Source organism: Cynocephalus volans, chromosome 2 (genome assembly GCF_027409185.1).
Source record: "Cynocephalus volans isolate mCynVol1 chromosome 2, mCynVol1.pri, whole genome shotgun sequence".
Classification (NCBI taxonomy): domain Eukaryota; kingdom Metazoa; phylum Chordata; class Mammalia; order Dermoptera; family Cynocephalidae; genus Cynocephalus; species Cynocephalus volans.
In genome coordinates this window covers 82,801,165-82,818,909 of record NC_084461.1, presented here as the reverse complement: position 1 = coordinate 82,818,909, position 17,745 = coordinate 82,801,165, and the positions used below count along the sequence as shown (strand labels likewise).

The following is a 17,745-nucleotide window of genomic DNA, read 5'->3' as shown; positions in this document are numbered from 1 at the left end:
AGAATTATATTTGGGAGTCTGAGGTAGAGACAGACATTAAAAAATCCTATATTGCTTACTTGTCGTGAGGGGGGCAGCTGGCTGGTAAGGGATTCCAAACCCTTAGTGTTATCAACCCAGTCCTGCTTCCATGTCTTACATAAACTTCCATTTGGATGGAAATATTGGAGATTGTTGATAATTTGGGGGAAGTTGACATTGTTTGGGAAAAATTTTGTTTTGAGCAGGACTTTTAAAATTGTTTGTATTTTTAATGACTTCCTTCATTGAATATCCTGCTCTATAAATTGCTCTTAAGACCATCATAGAACACAGATAATATGAAAATCTAATTTGATTTTAACATGAAAATCAGACTTTCTATGGTTTTTCTGCCCCTAGTGATTATTGGAATATAAGTAACTGTATAATGTGCCTAGATTTACATTTCAAATACCATTTCAAAATAGCATAATTCCTAAAGGTGTTGAAAGGGTCGATGTTTTCACTTCTTCCAGATTATTTTGGTATTTGGATTCCCCTTTTCTTTTCTTTTTCTTTTTTTTTTGGTCAACAGTTCCCTATGCAAAACAAAACAAAAGAATCAAGAATACATAAAGCTTTTGTTATACATTGTACATTGTAATGGATTAATAATATGGGTGCTTGGTTCATGATCCATGGAGGTAACCTTGGCTGGAAGGTTTTTTTTCACTGAACAAGTGAGCTTATTCAAGGGAGGAACCAGGCTTGAACTTTCTTATAAGACTCACTGAAATACTTTAAGACTTAAATTTGCTTACCTGGAAACTTAAGTGTTAACATATTTTAAGATAATGTTTACTTAGTATCATTGCTTTTGGCTCCATTATTAGAAACCATGATGCCTCAGAGGACCAGAAAACTTGTTCATGTAGTAAAATCTCAGTTAAGTACCTTAAGATGTTTTTTTTTCTTTAATAAAAGATTAAGAGGATGGAAAAAAAGATTAAGAGGTAGGATATTTGGCAGAGTTACAGCTGCCAAATATTCATTTGTTCTCAGCAAACATTTATTCATCTTCTTACGTGCCAGTCATAAAACTAGGCATTGGAGATATAAAGCCGAATAAGTCATGGATGGTGCCTGCCTTCAAGAAAGTGCTTGTCATTTAGTAGAAGCAGGCAAAGATGTACAAAACACAAATGCAATAAGTCTGTGTTTAAGGGGAACATCAAAAGAAAGAGAGGTTATGTTTGAAGAGGTGTCTGAGAAATAGTGTTGTCTTCTTCACCTGCCATCCTTGCTCAGCCGACTGTCCCCACCAAACCCCTGAGATTGCAACTCACAAGGTGCTGTGTGGCCAAGTCCCATGGTCAACTCTGTTTCTGTCTTAACAGGCCTCAGAAGCAGCATTACATCCTATTGACCACTTCTTCCTATTAGAGACACTCTCTTGATTTTCCTCCTACCTCCCTGACCATTCTGTCTCCATCTCCCTTGCTGGCCGGTCTCTGCTTGTCTGGCCTCTGAATGGTGGAGATCCCAGCTCTCTTCTCTTTTTTCATGCTCCCTAGGTGAGCTCATCTAGTTCTATGGATTTAAATGCTGTCTGTATGTTAATGACTCCCAAATACTTATCTCCAGATCTGACCTTTCTCCAACTCCAGGCACTTATTTCCAACACATTATCACCTCATCAAAGTTTAATAGGAGACTGAAACTTAACATACACAAACATAACTCTTGACTTCACACCTCAAGCCTTCATCTACCTGAGTGCTCCCCATCTCTGTCAGTCAGTGGCATCACTCTCCATCAGCTGCCTAGAAATTGACCAGTAACCTCTTATTTGTCTCATCTTTTCTTTACATATTTGGTCCATCAGCAAATCCTGTCAATCTTCAAAATATTTGGAATCTAACCTTAGCCATTACCACTATTCCAGTCCCAGCCACCATCATCTCTCTTCAGGACCACTGCCATGGACTCCCAGTTAGCCTCTAAGTTTCTACTCCACCCCTCCCCACCGTAACCCATTCCACACAGCAGCCAGAGTGATCTTTTTAAAACATTAAGTATAATCATGTAGTTTCTCAGTTTAAAGTCCCCTAATGGTTCCTTTTGTAAAAAAGTGTTTTTGAGGTTACGTTTTATCAGTTTCTAGTTTTTTTAAAAATATTGCTCAGACCACAGTGTTATAACACCAAGGTCAAGTGTTTGGATCCCTATACTGGCCAGCTGCCCCCCAAAAATAAATACCTTCCATTTCCAATCTAAGCTTATTCTTACCACTTCTTATACTTCTCCTCTAGAGATCATGATCCCAGGGAACAGATCTCTATTTGCATTTATAGTCAGATTAGACATAAAAGTTTATTATACAATTATAAGGCCTATAGTAAGCTCTTGGGGAGAAACTGATAGGATATTATGCCACAAGTGTTGTTGATTTAAAGGCTGGTTCACAGTACCTAACTTTTTTGCTGATTATTCATTTATATTTTTGCCTTCCATGATCCTTTAAGAGCTGTTCGGAATCCTGAGATTTAAGATAACAATAATTTTGTTTTTAATTTGGCCTGCATCAGATAGCTACAGTTTTTCAGAAGTTATCTTTCAAAACAAGGATTCTGTTAAAATTAGATTTTTGCGCTCTTACTGTTTTAGTAATCCCTTCTATATTTCACTCTTTTATATGCTGTAATGCTAGAAATAAATTATTCTTTACTCCATATGCTCTTTAATCTGGTTCTTCCAAATATGCAGAAAAGGTGTTTGTCTTAATCTAATGTTGGATTGATTCACAAGGCAAAATACTAGATTGGTTCTGTGAAGCTTAATGAATCTCTTTTTGGCATCTAATAAAAGGTTTGAAGTAAAGAAGGAGATCCGTTTATAAAAGTAGTTTTGGATTATTTCTAAATTTCACATCATGTTTCATTCTAAGCATATTACTGGCTTTTGACAAGAGATGAGTATATTTGATTTCTTCAGGACCAACTGTCCGATTTCCTGTGCTATTTATGGTTTTAGCTCCATTTCTTTCTTCCTCCCCTCTCCTTGCCTATTTTTTATTACAGTGGTTAAAATATAATTATTAGATGGTCTTTGGATTCTCTAATCAGGTGACATTGTAAAAAACAAAGAATAAAATGACTTTTTTTTTTTGGCATCTGGCTGGTCAGGGATTTGAGCCCTTCACCTTGGTGTTATAACACCATACTCAAACCAACTGAGCTAATAGGACAGCCTCCTAAAATGACTCTTGAAATAAAAAATCATAAACACAGGTTCTTAAATGGTATGATGACTTTGTTAGGAAAGAAAGATGATCTATTTTATGCAAGTTGTATCCCAGGGAAAATCATGTCTACTTTTTTACTATTTACTTGCACAAGTGAAAACAAATTCTTTTAATTGCCTCATATTTTCCTTAAGCCAGAGTACAAAAACAAAAAAGTGATTTGCTATCAGTTCTTAATTCTGTAGCTTTCAGATGTTTCTAATTTTATGTAACTATTGTTGGAGAGGGGCAAGAAAAGGCTAGCTATATAAAGTGGTGGGTAAGAGCACAGTTCTTAAAGTGAGACAATAGTGGATAAGAACATAGTTCTTAAAGTATTACTGAGTTTGAGTCCCAGGTCACTTATTAGCTGTGTAGTCTTAGGTAATTCATAGGACTCAGAAATGAGAATAATAGTGTGTACCCCACAGGGGTGTTTCTGAGAATTCCTGGAGGTGGCAGTAAAAATGGTTATAGTGCCTGACACATTTTAAGCACTCAATTAATAGTAACTGGTTGGCTATAATTGTTGCTTAAAATCATCCCACTTAAAGCAGTCACCTGAACCTAATATTACCATTTATAGAAAGTTTTTTTGTTTGGGGTGGATTCCAAAATTATATTTGACTTTGGAATTTTTTTTGCAGTACCTTTATCATGACTTATAACGCATCTTAGTTACCCAGGTAAATATCAAGTATTTGAGAAATAATTGTTGGTTGATTTTAAATAATTCAAGAATTCTTGAATTAAATAATTTAATTAAATAATTCAAGAGTTAACTGTGAGTTAATTCAAAGTTCTGTGATGGACTCAGAAGGGAAGCTAAAGGTATTTCAAGTACATCTCTCACCTTAGAGAATAAAGATGGAAACATCTCTTTTTCTTAGAGAAATTACTCTTCTCTAGGCCCAGAATGCCATTTCTTATGTTTGTATATTCACAAAACCAATGATGTTTAGTGAAGTAAAAGTAACTATAGATTTAATTTGTTTACATGGATAGGCAATATGTAAATAATCAAGAGATGATTATAAATGACTTTCATAGGATAAATAACCTTTTCTTCAACTCCAGAGAAACCTGACCTTTACTATTTCTCTCCCACCCTAAAGGAATCATGCCAGAAATTAGTATTACTTAGTAAATTATATGTTACTTTTATAGTTCTAACGTATTATGAGGAATAGTTCCTGGAAATAAGTGGACATCCATCTCTCTGGTCATAGAGCAATTTTTGTTGCAGTAGCATTGGCTGCTAATTGCAGATGTCAAGAGTATAACCAAACTTATCAGCATTTTATTATGGCCTACAGTTCTATGCTTAAGAATGCCGTACATTTCATAAAAGGTATAGAGGGTTAATTCAAGGAGCTCTAAGAACTGTGCAACTACTAAGAGTTTAACAGAATCTCTTGACTGCAAACCATTACCTTTATCAGGGTGTTGAAACATTTGTAAAAAGGAGTTTCCCTTGTGAATTTCTTTTTTTTTTTTTTTTTCTCCTAACAAGTTTCTACAGTTGTGTTTCTCCGCAGGATGTAGATGCCAGATCATAATCTTACCTATAGCTCAAATATTCAGTAGAGTTACTTGATTTTCAAAAGAAGTACTTGGTGCAAATATTTAATTACAGCTAAGAAGCAAAAGTTAAAGTTGAAGGCCTACCAAAACTCATTTCTAATTGGAATGTACTTAATACATTTTGTTGTTGTTTTTTGGGTTTTTTTATTTTTATTGAATCAAAATTGGTTATACATATTTTGGGGGTTCAACATTGAGATATGTTGATCAAATCAGTATTATTAGCATATGTATTGTTACAAATCATAATTACTCTTTATGCCCCTTGTCCAATCCCTCCCCATTCCCCTTTTCTTCCCCCCCTCTAATCACCCTAGATTTCTTCTCTCCCTCTGAAAGAATAATGGTTACTCTGATTTGCTGCCCAAATGATCGTCCAATGCTGAGAGACATGATCAGGTCCCCCAATACTATCATAGAGCAGATGCTTCTTCTGTCACTCTGAAATGGGCTCTGTGGAGAGAGACATCCTCCTCCTTTCTTTATCTCTGCTGGTGAGTCTCGTGTCAACGCACTCCAGTGGTTGGTGGGCCATCTGTGTCGTGGCTATGGCATCTAGCTGCCTTCACTTTGGCCATGGTTATCATGGTGGCTGTGTTGGACCACCCACAGGGAGATGTTTTTGGCCTGCTCCTTGGTGCTGGCAGTGTGCGTGGTTGTAGAGAGTGTCTGATCCCGAGCTCCATGCCCTGGGTCCCTGAGTGGTTCCTGAGATGCTGGCAAGGTGTGCCTGGTTGTGGAGGGGGTTCTGATCCCCTACTCCATGCCCCGGGTCCCAGGGCAGACCCCAAGGCACTGGCAAGGTGTGTCTGGTTGTGGGAGGAGGGGTCCAGTCCCTGGGCCCATACCCTGGATCCCCAGGAGGGCCCCAAGGCACTGGCATGGTGTGCCTAGTTGTGGGAGGGGGGTCCAGTCCACTTCATGCCACGAGTCCCCATGTGGGCCCCAAGGCACTGGCACAGTGTGCCTGGTTGTAAGAGGGGGGGTCTGGTTCCTTTTTCCATGCTCCGGGTCCCCAGGTGGGCCCCAAGGTACTGGCATGGTGTGCCTGGTTGTGGGAGGGTGGTCTGGTCCCCTTATCCATGCCCTGGGTCCCTGGGTGGGCCCAAAGGTGCTGGTGTGGTGTGCCTGGTGTGGGAAGCTGGTTCGGTCCCCAGCTGCTAGCCCCAGGTCCCCGGGCAGGCCTCTAGGCACTGGTAGTGTGCCTAGATGTGGGAGTGGAGTTCGGTCCCTGGATCCAATCCTCAGGTTCCTGGGTGGAGCCCCCTGAGGTGCTGGCAGTGTGAGTGGTTGTGGGCAGGGGTCCTGCCCCTGGCTCCATGCCTCATGTCCCCTGGTGGGCCCCAAGGCATTGGTGGTGTGCCTGGGCCAGAACCGATTTTTTGTCCTTTGCTTATTTCTAACACCAGAGAACTTCCTGTGGGAACCAGTACTTGAGCTGTGTGGTTGAGCTACATTTCTGCTTTGCTGCTGTTTCCCTAGGGAAGGCTTTTTGTGCAGCTTAGGGTTTAATGGTTGACCTTATAGGTACTTCCAGCTCTCCAGATAGTCGGTGCACCTGGGTTGTGTAGAAACTTTGATCTGGACCTCAGTTTTTTCATCAAACTGTACCCCACTCAATTCTGCATTCCCGACCAGTCTCTTCTGAGTGGTCCTGCGCTGATTGTGGGGTGCATCGGCTGTCTTTGCTGTGTCCCAGTTCTCTCCCAGTGGGCCTTTCTCCCCCACCGCCCATCTTCCAAACACATGGGATGGGCCCTGCGCCAGTTCCTTGTGTTGACTCACTGGCATCTGAATGGCTCCCCTTTTTCAGCTATTCCGGCTCCTCGCTCCTGTGTGGGTCCATGGGAACTCTATTAGTGGTCTTGCTGTCCTGGGGGCCGCCAAAGTCCTCTTTTCCCCTTCCACATCCAAGTAACTCCATCTAAAAGGCACAGCTGCAGCTGCCGGTTCCTGCACCATGCACTTATCAGCTTGAACCTTAAAGTGGCAATGGCCCGAAACACTTAGAGCAGTTTTTTCTGTCTCTCATCATGGTTTCTCCTACCCTCATGAGTTCCATACGTCTCTCCTCCTCTTCACCTGAGCTCCAGCGGCCCCAGCTTGGCTGATGTTACATTTTTATAGTTGTAAATTCATTGATTTGTGGGCGAGAGTGACGCTGGGAACCGTCTATTCTGCCATCTTGACCAGAACTCCCCTTAATAAATTCTTTAAGATACAATGAGTTGAAGTTTTGTTTGTACAGTTAAACTTAGGCTAAAAAACATTTGGACAAAAAACTAACATGCTTGAGATATTTGCTCATAATGGTATTGACTTTTAGAACTTATTATTCCTGGTAGCTATCCTATTAACAGTGTTCAAATGCATAATAACTGGTACAGAGTTTTAGCTGTTTTCTCCTGTGGCATTTTTTAAAACACTCAAGAGTTATAGCTTAGTAACATCTTCTTGTCTAAAATTGAGATTAAAATCAGTAAAGCATTTGAGATACTCTTAAGTATTTTTCTAGGTTGTCAGATATCTTAAAGGAGTTTTTCAGTAACAGTAAGCTTAGTTTGCTTGTTTAGATGCATACACACAGCTATCCCATAGGTGAAGGTTTCATTGTTTTTTTAAGTGAAAATGATAACAAGTATTTACATATGTTCCTTTATTATACATGGCCCTTATAGCAAAAAACAAAAACAAAAACTAAATTTTTTTAGTTTTTATTTAATCAGAAACAGAATTGGAAATTGTAATGAGTTTATGAAATTCATTTCCTTTGGAAACAAAATGCAAAAGAACTGAATGAGCATTTATGGTCTTTTAAATGTTTATCACTATGGATAACCTATTTCAGAGTCAAGAGAAGGAAAAAGTACTGTACTTGGGATTCAGAGGATTGGGTTTAAAGTCCATCCCTGCTAATCACTAGTTCTGTGACTCTGAGAAATGCACTCTTAGAGTCACCTCTTAGAGACTCATTATTTTTATTCTCTCTCCGAAATGGGGGATCATGATGCCGTCTACCACCCAGGACTGGTTGAGGAAGCTCACTTGAGACAATGGATATAAAAATGTTCTGTACATTACAAAACTATGTAAATAAAAATGATCATATTAGTTGAGGTGTCAAGCAATATAGGTCGAACTATAAGTATATCAAGAGGGTAGGTTCTAAATTCAGGGAATGAGATAAAAAGTTGCATAAAGTCAAATTTGTTCTTGAAAGTCTCTAAATTGATGTAATGCACAATACATATTGTTTTGTGTATACAACCCTGAACAGTAATCTGTATAAGTGTATAATGTTTATAGTGGAGTACTATATATATAAAGTGAACTTATCCAAAATGATTTACAGTACTTTTTTTAGCTGAGCACAATGCAGATAAATACTTGTACGTTAAATATGCATGAGTCCTCTGTATCATAACAACTAGGAGTAAGACAAACTATGAAAAAATACACCCCAATGTAGTGTAACAGTAGGCACTAGTATCTAGAAAAACAATTTAAGTGAAAATGGGCATAATGTGGCAGCAGAGTTTTGTTTGGTTAGAAAAAGATTTGACATTTTTTTTTTTTTTAAAGAGTTCACAAAGATACATGTTATTTTTTTATTTTATTTTATTTTATTTTTTGTCGTTTTTTTTTTTTTTCGTGACCGGCACTCAGCCAGTGAGTGCACCGGTCATTCCTATATAGGATCCGAACCCGCGGCAGGAGCGTCGCCGCGCTCCCAGCGCAGCACTCTACCGAGTGCGCCACGGGCTCGGCCCAAGATTTGACATTTTTAAATTTGAATTTTTTCCTTTGGGCATTCATGCACCAGGTACCTACCACTCATTGTTGCTTTACACATCTATTCCACATGTGTCTGCCTTGGCTCCTTGAAGACACTGAGTCTTTGACTCCTGGTTTATCCAAAGAAAGGCCTTGCTGAGGATATTAATCTTGAATTTGAATGTTAAGTAAGCAGTAAGTATGGACTGGCAAAATAGTGTTTGGGAAGTTATGCCAGGTTGAAGGAATAAGAAAAAGGTAGAAATAGAGAGGAAAGTGTTTGTAAAACTAAAAAAGGTTAACATGGCTGAGCCACTGTTGGGAGGAAATGGAAGGTGAAATTGGTTGGTCCTATAATTGAGGGTATGTTTTCTGTGGAAGAATTTGCTTTGCTTTGATAGACAGTGGGAAGGAACCCACAGCTGACTGTGTGACCTGCTGAGAGTGGTGTTTGAGAGAGGTTCTGCTAGCTATTTGAGCATTTGGAAGGACTTGAAGGAAAGGAGGAAGGCCTTTATCTAGGTGCTAAGTGATAAGGGACTGAAATGGGCCAGGGGCTTTCAAAGCAGAGACTGGAAGCTTAATTTGAGGGAGTCTGGAGCTGATGATTAGGAGCCCCGGAGCCACCTTGGCATCATTTTTCTTTGGTGCTTTCAGCACATCTTATCAGTCTTCCTTGGAAATATCTGCTCCGCCCACCATCTCCTGTTGGCTCCAGATGCAGTCTTACTAACTTAGGCCTTTATCACCACTTCCAGAGTATTTCTAAAGCATCTGCTGGAGCTGTTCTCTAATCCATTTCCCTAGCCCTGCCCTGCCCCAATCCATCTCTGTCCGTCTATTTTATACATGACTGGAAGAGCTGCCATCCCCCAAAACAATTCTTTCAGCAATTCTCTTTCTTATTCAAAAAATTGGAAGAGACTCATGTCAAAGTGCCTTAAAGACCATCAGTGAGGGGGTAAGGAGGGGATTACAGCAGGGTTATTTCACCTTTTGAACAGACATCCTGAGGTCTGAAATTTAAATTATTGTCCTATTTATTATGAAGCAGATAGAAACTAAAAATGAAGACAAATTTGGAAGACAGGGAAAGATTAGGCAGGAATCACCAGGTCCAGTTCTCATTCTTTATATTGTATTTCAAGTGCAGAAGAATTCTGTACACACACAGACCTGGCCTGTGCCTACCCAGTGACCATTCCTATCTTCTCGCCTTTCTTCTCAGCGCACTTCCTCTCCCTGGAGTTTATTTTTTCTACTGCTATTCAAAATCCACCTTTTCCATAAACTCTTGGACTTTTCTAGTCTCTCTTCTAACACATATACTCCTCTCCTTTTTGAGAATTCTTACTGCACTTCCTGATAGTACTTTGCCTACTACTTGAATTTTCTCCAACTACAATGTGAACTCTGGCATGAGGGATTAGGCATCCACCCTCGTGTCTCCGTGTCTCCCGTAGCCGATATGTGTGGAACACAAGGGTAGTAGAAGAAAAGCAACATAGCAAAATAGGAAGATTGAGTCCTGAGTTCTGCTGTCAGCTTAGTTATTATTGGGACACGATCTGTGGGGGATGGATATCAACTATATTATTTCTAAGGCCTCTTCTGAATTTGGAATGCTTTGAGTCTAGTGACACGTAATTGACTAATGGGGTTTTTTTTTTGGTGGGGAGGAGAGAGAAGAGACTTTAATTCTAAGGTTGTGAGCCTGGAAAACCAAGAAGATAGAAGTCATTGCCAGAAATGTAGGAAAGAGGTGCCAGTTTGATTGGGGAGGCTGGCGGTGGAGGGAGTTAGTTTAGAGTTTGCCTGTCATTGAGAGTTTCTAATGCAAAATGTTCTATAGGCAGTAGTAAGGGGCAGGCTATGGAGAGATGTGAGTTGAGGAATGGAGAAGAGATTCAGTCATCACCAAACAGGTACAGTGAGCCTTCAGGAAAAAGTGCATCTAGAATGAGGAAAGGAAGGGCACTAGTTTTTTAAATGAAAAGCTTGATCAAAGAGCTGAGATGACTGGTGTCCCTAAGTAGAAGACAAGCTAATATCTAGTGGAAAAGTCAGCAATTTGAAAACTGAGTAAATGTTTACATTTATTTGACCAAGAAGAATCGATGAACTTGATGGAGAGAGAATTTCAAATTCCACTGGTGAATTGAAGATAGACTCCGGGTTGCAAGGAGTCAAAGAGGGAAGTGTAAGATGTCTCCAAGGAGATGTTCAGTGTTTGCAACTTGGAGGGAGATTCAGGAGGCAGGGCTGATGGAAATACTGTGAAAGCTGAAACCTGAATCTGTGTTACATAAATTGTAGGGCCATCCTACTTCCACATAAAGAGGGGCTTCCTAGGCTCCTGCGGGCATGCTTTCATTCTTCAAGAAGAGTAAATTAAGGTGGGGTTTTCCCCTTTAAAGAAAGTTAATCTATATTTTATGTTTTTGTAAAATGCAATGAATTAGAATGAATCGCTACTAAAAACTGGGTTTTAAAATTTTAAGTACTACCATTTTATCTTTCCTTTTCTAAAAATCCTCTTCTCCCACACCAAGAAATGAATTAGTCACCCAGTAGTACTTTGATTCTGTTGACAAGGCTGAAGTTAAATGATCTTCTTATGGTGGTAGAACAATAACAATATCCATTATAATATTTTCTCCAAGAAGATGTTTATCTATTTTTGTAAATAATAATAGGATGATTAATGTTACCACTTAATTGTACATTCAAGTAGTCTATCATTTAAAGAACTTCTTATCCTTTCCTCATTTCTCTTTCATTTATTATAATTCTGATTAGTAAACTTTTAAATTTGCAGAAAAGTCTTGGGACATAGCTGGAAGTGGAAGGTGATGTGCCCTGGCTGAGGGGAAAGACACATGAGCGCCCCTGTATTTTTATTTGGGGTAGAGATGAAACCAGAAACCACTGTTTTTGTTTTTGTACGTCGGATTTAGATGCGAGAGTGTGAAGAACAGTTTACAGGTGGATGTGTTACTGTTAAACATTACCCAAATCTGATTTCTCCATGAATTTCTGTTAGCAATTTGGAAAAGCATTCCCATAGAAAATCATACTGGTGACTGTATACAGGAAATCCTGCTGGAGACTATAGCAGATATTTATAATTACAGCTTTTGTTCCACATGCACAACTATATAATAAAATATTGAAATTAAGACGAAGATAAAGCTCATAATAAAACAAAAAGATTCTTCTAGAAATTACATTCTCCTGGTGAGAATCCTGTGAGAAAGTTAGTAATTTATTTGACCCTCAAAGAAAAACCTAATCTCTGATAAAATGTGAGAAAATGGAAAGCTGCAGTTCATTCTCAAAATAGTTTAATTTTATATCTCCAGCATCCTAATAAGAGTTTTGCAAAGTTCCTCCAATTATCTCTTCCTTCTCCTCATTCCTATTAATAATGTCAGGGGGCTAAGCAAGATAACTTTTTTAATGTAAAATCGAATTAGTATAATTTGTGTACTAATCTCTCTCTCTCTCTTTTTTTTTTTTAGTATACTAATCATTTTTTTGTCAAATCATGTCAGTTTCAAAAACATGATTAGCTTCACTGCCAAAATATACCTTTTGATTGTGTGGTTCAGAGAAATGTAAACAGTGTGATATAATGACATGCGTAAGTAAGTATATAATAAAAAGAGATTTTTCCACACTATGGCACTAACCAAATGCATAGATATAAAGTTTAAACATTTAGTTTTGCATCACTGTAACAAAGGTTTACCTGTTTGTTTCTTATGTTTCTTTCAATAGAATTTAATTCCTTTTCGACCTTCGATTCAGTTCCAAGGGCTCCAAGGGGTGAGTACTCTTATTGATCTAGCTAGAAAAATCTAGTATTCTTCTTACATGCTATTAAACTTTTAAAAGTTTATTTTTATCTGAGCCTCTTACTATAATGTCACTCATATTTTATGAACTTTGTTACTAAATGAGGATTTCTGGTATCTTCAATTAAGACACGTGAGTTGTCTTCTTTTCTTAGTTTATTTAAAAAAAAATTCAGATACAGAATTGACATCGAGTGTTTTTTCCCCAAATCATGGATAGTTGTATGTTTGAACCATTTTATTGAAGTATACCAAACATCAAAGTATTATGTGAATATGTTTTGTTTACCAACTAAACATCCATAAAGAATTATTAATTTCAGGCAAGTTTTTATGTGATTATTGTTACTGTTAACAAAAGTGTGCTGTGTATACACTTAATTTTTTTAATTGTACATACTAGGAATGAAATAAATAGAAATTGAGCTTTTCCCGTACATAGAATAAACAAAAAATGAATTAAACCCAGGATAAAATTTTCTTTATTTTATTGCTGCCATTAAAAGCATAACAAATGAAAACTGCTAATAAAATGGACCTACGAATTTTGTGTTTATAATACATGATAAAATTTACAGGAATAGTGTTAGTATTATTTTTAATTATTACTGTCAATATAAAATAGACTGTCATTCTTTTTTGCCTCCTCACTTAATTAATGTGCATTTCTGTATGTGTCCCTATAAACTGGCTACAGTATGGAGATTTGGAATATCTGTAAATGGATTTTAGGGCTATAGAGAAAGGCAAGCTGGGGGAGAATCATATTCTTTTTTTTTTTTTTTTTTTTGCAGTAGCAGGGATCAAACCCTGCACTGTGGTTATCAACACCACACTCTACCCAACTGAGGTAACAGGCCAGCCCTATAATTCTTGATTATTGTAAGTCTACATACTTGTGAATTTTTGTTTAGTTATGTCACAAAATGCAAAAACGTCAATGTAAATAAGTATAATCTTTCTAAACTTTATAACTTGAAAACATTTCTAGAGTAAATTAATTATATCATTCAATGAGGACTAAGAGTACTAAATCTGTTGTGCAGTGCTAACTTGAAGGAGATATTTGTGTGGATGTCAGGGCTTTGCTTCTACATGACAGCTTTACAATGAAGTCTTTTTTTTTTTCCGCCTTCAGTAATTGAGTGTTCATGAATGGGATCCTAATTAAAACAAGCTGTCTTCTGAATTTTGTTGTATAGCTTTTTAGGTAATCTTTAGCATATTCTGATCCTATATTTGAGGAGTTAGTTCAGTTGTTTATTTAAGTCTCCTTGAGTTCTTCTGCAAATTTTATTGATGTCAGTAATATCTGAAGGGATGTTCCAGAGGCATGCCTGAGTCCATGAGCCCTAGAGGGTTCCTTGGATTTTCAGTAAAGGTTATCTGGAAGCAGAGGGCAACTAAGGGAGGGGAGAGTAAGGTTTGAACTGCTTTTCTCTCAGGAGAAGCTGTAGGGAAATCACCTTGTTCCGGGGCTGCTGCTTCCCTGAATTCTTTCTCCCAGTTGAGACATTGAGGCCAGGTAAATCCAAGTAATGGATATTTTCTTAGGAGGTACCTAGTTAGGCTGAAAGATTAAATGACAGGGAACCAATATGCGCAGGTTCCAAACTTGATTCTGACCCTTGCAGCTTTTAGCAGTCCCCAAAGGAGTACTATTTTCTCTGGCATAGTTGCTGCCCGCAGACCCTAGGCACCGTTGCAAAGCAATATTTGAAACCTTGGGCATTTTCCGAATTCTCCTACCTGAGACCTCCCCAGCAGCTTTCCTGTCCCATGTTTCCAAGCTCCCCCAGTTTTATCTTCGCCTACTTCACTTTCTTCCTACTTTGTTCCTTGCCTACATATAGTTCACCGATAAAAGTAATTTAGATATACATGACTGATAAGTTTAAATCTTAATGGGTTTTTGAATTTTAACAGATAACCTTTTTAACCCAAATGAATGGTGACTGGATTCTGTAGTATGGGGGTGGAGATGCTGCAGACTGAGAGCTTATAGGATGCTTGGCCCTACCTTGCTTATTCTGGATCTATCTCCTCAATCCCCCACCCTTTTTATTATTGTAACTGGGAGCAAAATATATGGACTCAGCATTGTTATAGGGCCTGCAGCTGCATTCCACCCACCCCTCCCCCCCTTCTCTTTACGGAGCTCTCTCCAGCCCTTTGGGACTTAGTAAAAACAAAGAGTCATTACAGGGGAGAGAGTGGGTTGGCACAGCCCACAGGGAATACGCAGAGCCACAAATGTGAGGGTCTTCTGTACAGTGCTCCTCTGTTTTTTTCAAGAGCCGTGATAATTTAACGTTGCCTGTCCTGATTGCCTCTCTGAAGTATGCTTATAGAGTTTTCCTATGTGGAAAATGTTTGGGAGCTTTAAATTGGAAGGCTTGAATTTAGATTTGTCACAAAAGATACTTTTCCTTAATGAGAAATTTTGTCTTTTTATATCAAACGTGATTGAAAATGTACCTTAACTATTATGATAGTGTCATATGCAAGTGTAGATATACTTGAAACATTGTTAAAATATCATTTTAAAGTAAACATGTAGTGTTAAAATATTTTGCTTCCCTGATGAGGCTCATACTAAGCACTGCATGGTTATGCTGTTCCTTCTTACTAATTATAGGATTTTTTTTTCCCTCAGTAATGTCTTTAGAAGGCCAGAATTTGGGTCTTGGAAGCTTAGCTTTTAAGCATATTTACTTTTGTGCCTGAACATGTTTTCTGAGGTTGAAGTTTTCTCCTAAATAAATGCAGAGTGAAACATTTAAGTATTGCAATATGCTGTTAAAGAGTGCAAATTCTGAGAATCGTTGATTATCTGGATTTTTATCATCACAGTTGGGCAGCAGCTTCTATAGCATAAAAAATTTATCTTTCACAGTTCATCCCAACCCTTTCTCTGAGTAGAAGAGGGTGCTCAGGAAACTGGGTGGTCATTAAGGGCATTATCTGTATTCAGAAAAATGAGTAAATATTTATGGAAGCAGTTGATTTTGATTTCTAAATTCATGAATATCAGGAGCTGAATAAATAAATCATCCAGAAATGCCTTGTTGCTTCTGAAGAGTGTGGGTCAACCAATTATCCTCACACTTCTTAATCCATACCTAGGATACTTGTAAATAAAATTTTATCAGGATTATAAGTATCTATAGACCAGTATATTTGAACAGAAAAGGTTGTTGATAAGATTCATGTAGGCTATTGCACTGAGGTTTAAGTTACAACATCCAGAGGGGTATGTTGGTATAATGCACCCAGTTTCCAAAAGTGACATTTTTATTGTCAAGCAAGCTTTATAAAAATCAGGATAGTGCCATCTCTGTATTTTGACCAGATATTGAAAATGTGGCAGGTAAAAATTTTCCAAAGATGTGTGTTCTAGTCAATTTTTAAAAACTAAACTATTTTCACACATGTTGAAAGCCTTTTGTTTAAAGATACACAGTTGATAGAGGAAGAGCTATAACTATAGTCTTAGTCTTCATACGACTGACTAGGGAAAAGTTCTTCATGCCGTACTGATCTGCTTTGAAAGAAGAGATGCTGGAAGCAAGTTAACACAGTGTTTTCACGTGATGGCAGTTGTTACTGATGTAGTTATCAACTAACATAATTATTCTAAACAATAAACTCTAATGAATGTGTTAATAGGTTAATTTATTGTTCTGCTTGTTTCTTATTCATTGCATAAACATTCTTTCAGCTCTGACTTACTGTGAAAACATACAGGGATGGGTAAGACATGGGCTCATTCTGAGGGAACTCAAGAGACTTATAAACACATACAGACTAATACTTAGGGAAGAATTAATAATGTAGGATTTATCCAGAACCCTCCACTGAGAACTTCTATTGAAACAGGAGACTATTAGGCTTATGTGTTTATCTCTGATTGGTATGAACCAGCATTTTTAAACAAAGGTTTTAGTAGATACGAAATATTATATCTTGGCAATAAGTATGTAAAATTTCAGAAGGCCTATTAAGAGCTGTGAACGTGCACACTCACACATACATGCACACACACACACACACACACACACACACACACAGAGGTAGATCTGTGGTATATTTATAATTATGATAAAATCTGAAATGGCAAAGTTTTTAACAGTAAATAGTGGCCATAGCTGCTGGTGTGTGGCAGCCTTGCAGAGTCCACTTGCCTGTAGCCTAGGGACTCAAGTCTAGGAAGCGATTGCCCCAGGACAGTAAGAAATAATGTTAATTTTGTCATAGTATATGAGATTTTAGACCCTAGAATTAACTCAGTATTTGTTATGAGACTGTTGTTCCAAAATTCTTTCTAATTTAATTACTTACTTTCAGACTTAGCATTCCCAGAGGCTTTAGAAAATAGAAGTTAGTATTGCATATATAATTTTTAGAAATTATTTTCCCTACCGAAAATAGAAAATATTTTCTATAAGTACCATGCAGTGTCTCCTGTGAAACACTGAGTCACATGCACTTTTCCAAGAATGAACAAGGAATAGCCAGCCAAACAAGTTCTAAATGTATGACTTCCAAAAAGGCAGAGTGACCTTGTGAAGATTAAATCGGCATTTAAATAGTAACTTTAAAGACTTGGATAGTGCTATAAAACTCTTGTGGTAGAGTCATTAACTCTAAAGAACAGAGGGTTGGATTTTTCTTTTTTTCTTTTTTTTCTTTAAATCTCCAAACTTAGCAAAGCATTCAAAAATACTTTGTTAATTATTTATTTTACTTTGTTGAGGCTGGGGAGAAGATTGGATCTGAAAAACTAAATTATACAGTACATGAAATTAGTAGGCAATTTCAACTTGGGAAAATGCTTCCCGCAGACTGCTACCCTACTTGGTACCTGAGAAGCAAAGATAACTATCAGCTTGAAACAAGCAGCAAAGATAAAAATAAGTCCCCACCACTGCCATTCCTTCTTAGATGGTATGCCTTCCCTCTGACTTCTTTCCCCTGCCCTTTTTGATTTGGCTAGCCCACTGGTTTTGCCAATGGTTGTATTTAGTCTGTCTGCTTAGAAGGTTGCTGACTAACAGCTACCTTTATACTCTTGGCTCTGAAAGTAATTAATACTAGAAAGATGTTAAAACTATATCTTTTTGTAATGGCAGTTCTGTTTTAATTTTTTTAATATTACAGTGGTTGACACGTAGATAGCATTTATTTTAATATTTACATTAATTACAACTCTTAACCACATGTTAATTTACTAAGATATTAATAAAATAAATTACCTAATTAAAAAAAATTAACTATGGTGTGTGT

The 17,745-nt window shown here is 37.7% G+C and overlaps 1 protein-coding gene across 2 annotated transcripts in view; it reads left to right on the top strand.

The window, feature by feature from the left end:
• Positions 1–17,745, top strand: part of ELL2 (elongation factor for RNA polymerase II 2) — a 75,834-nt gene that overhangs the window by 7,021 nt on the left and 51,068 nt on the right. For both annotated transcript variants that reach the window (XM_063085822.1, XM_063085823.1), the window contains exon 2: positions 12,383–12,430. In XM_063085822.1, coding sequence (XP_062941892.1) covers positions 12,383–12,430 — 48 coding nt within the window. The remainder of the gene's footprint in view (positions 1–12,382; positions 12,431–17,745) is intronic.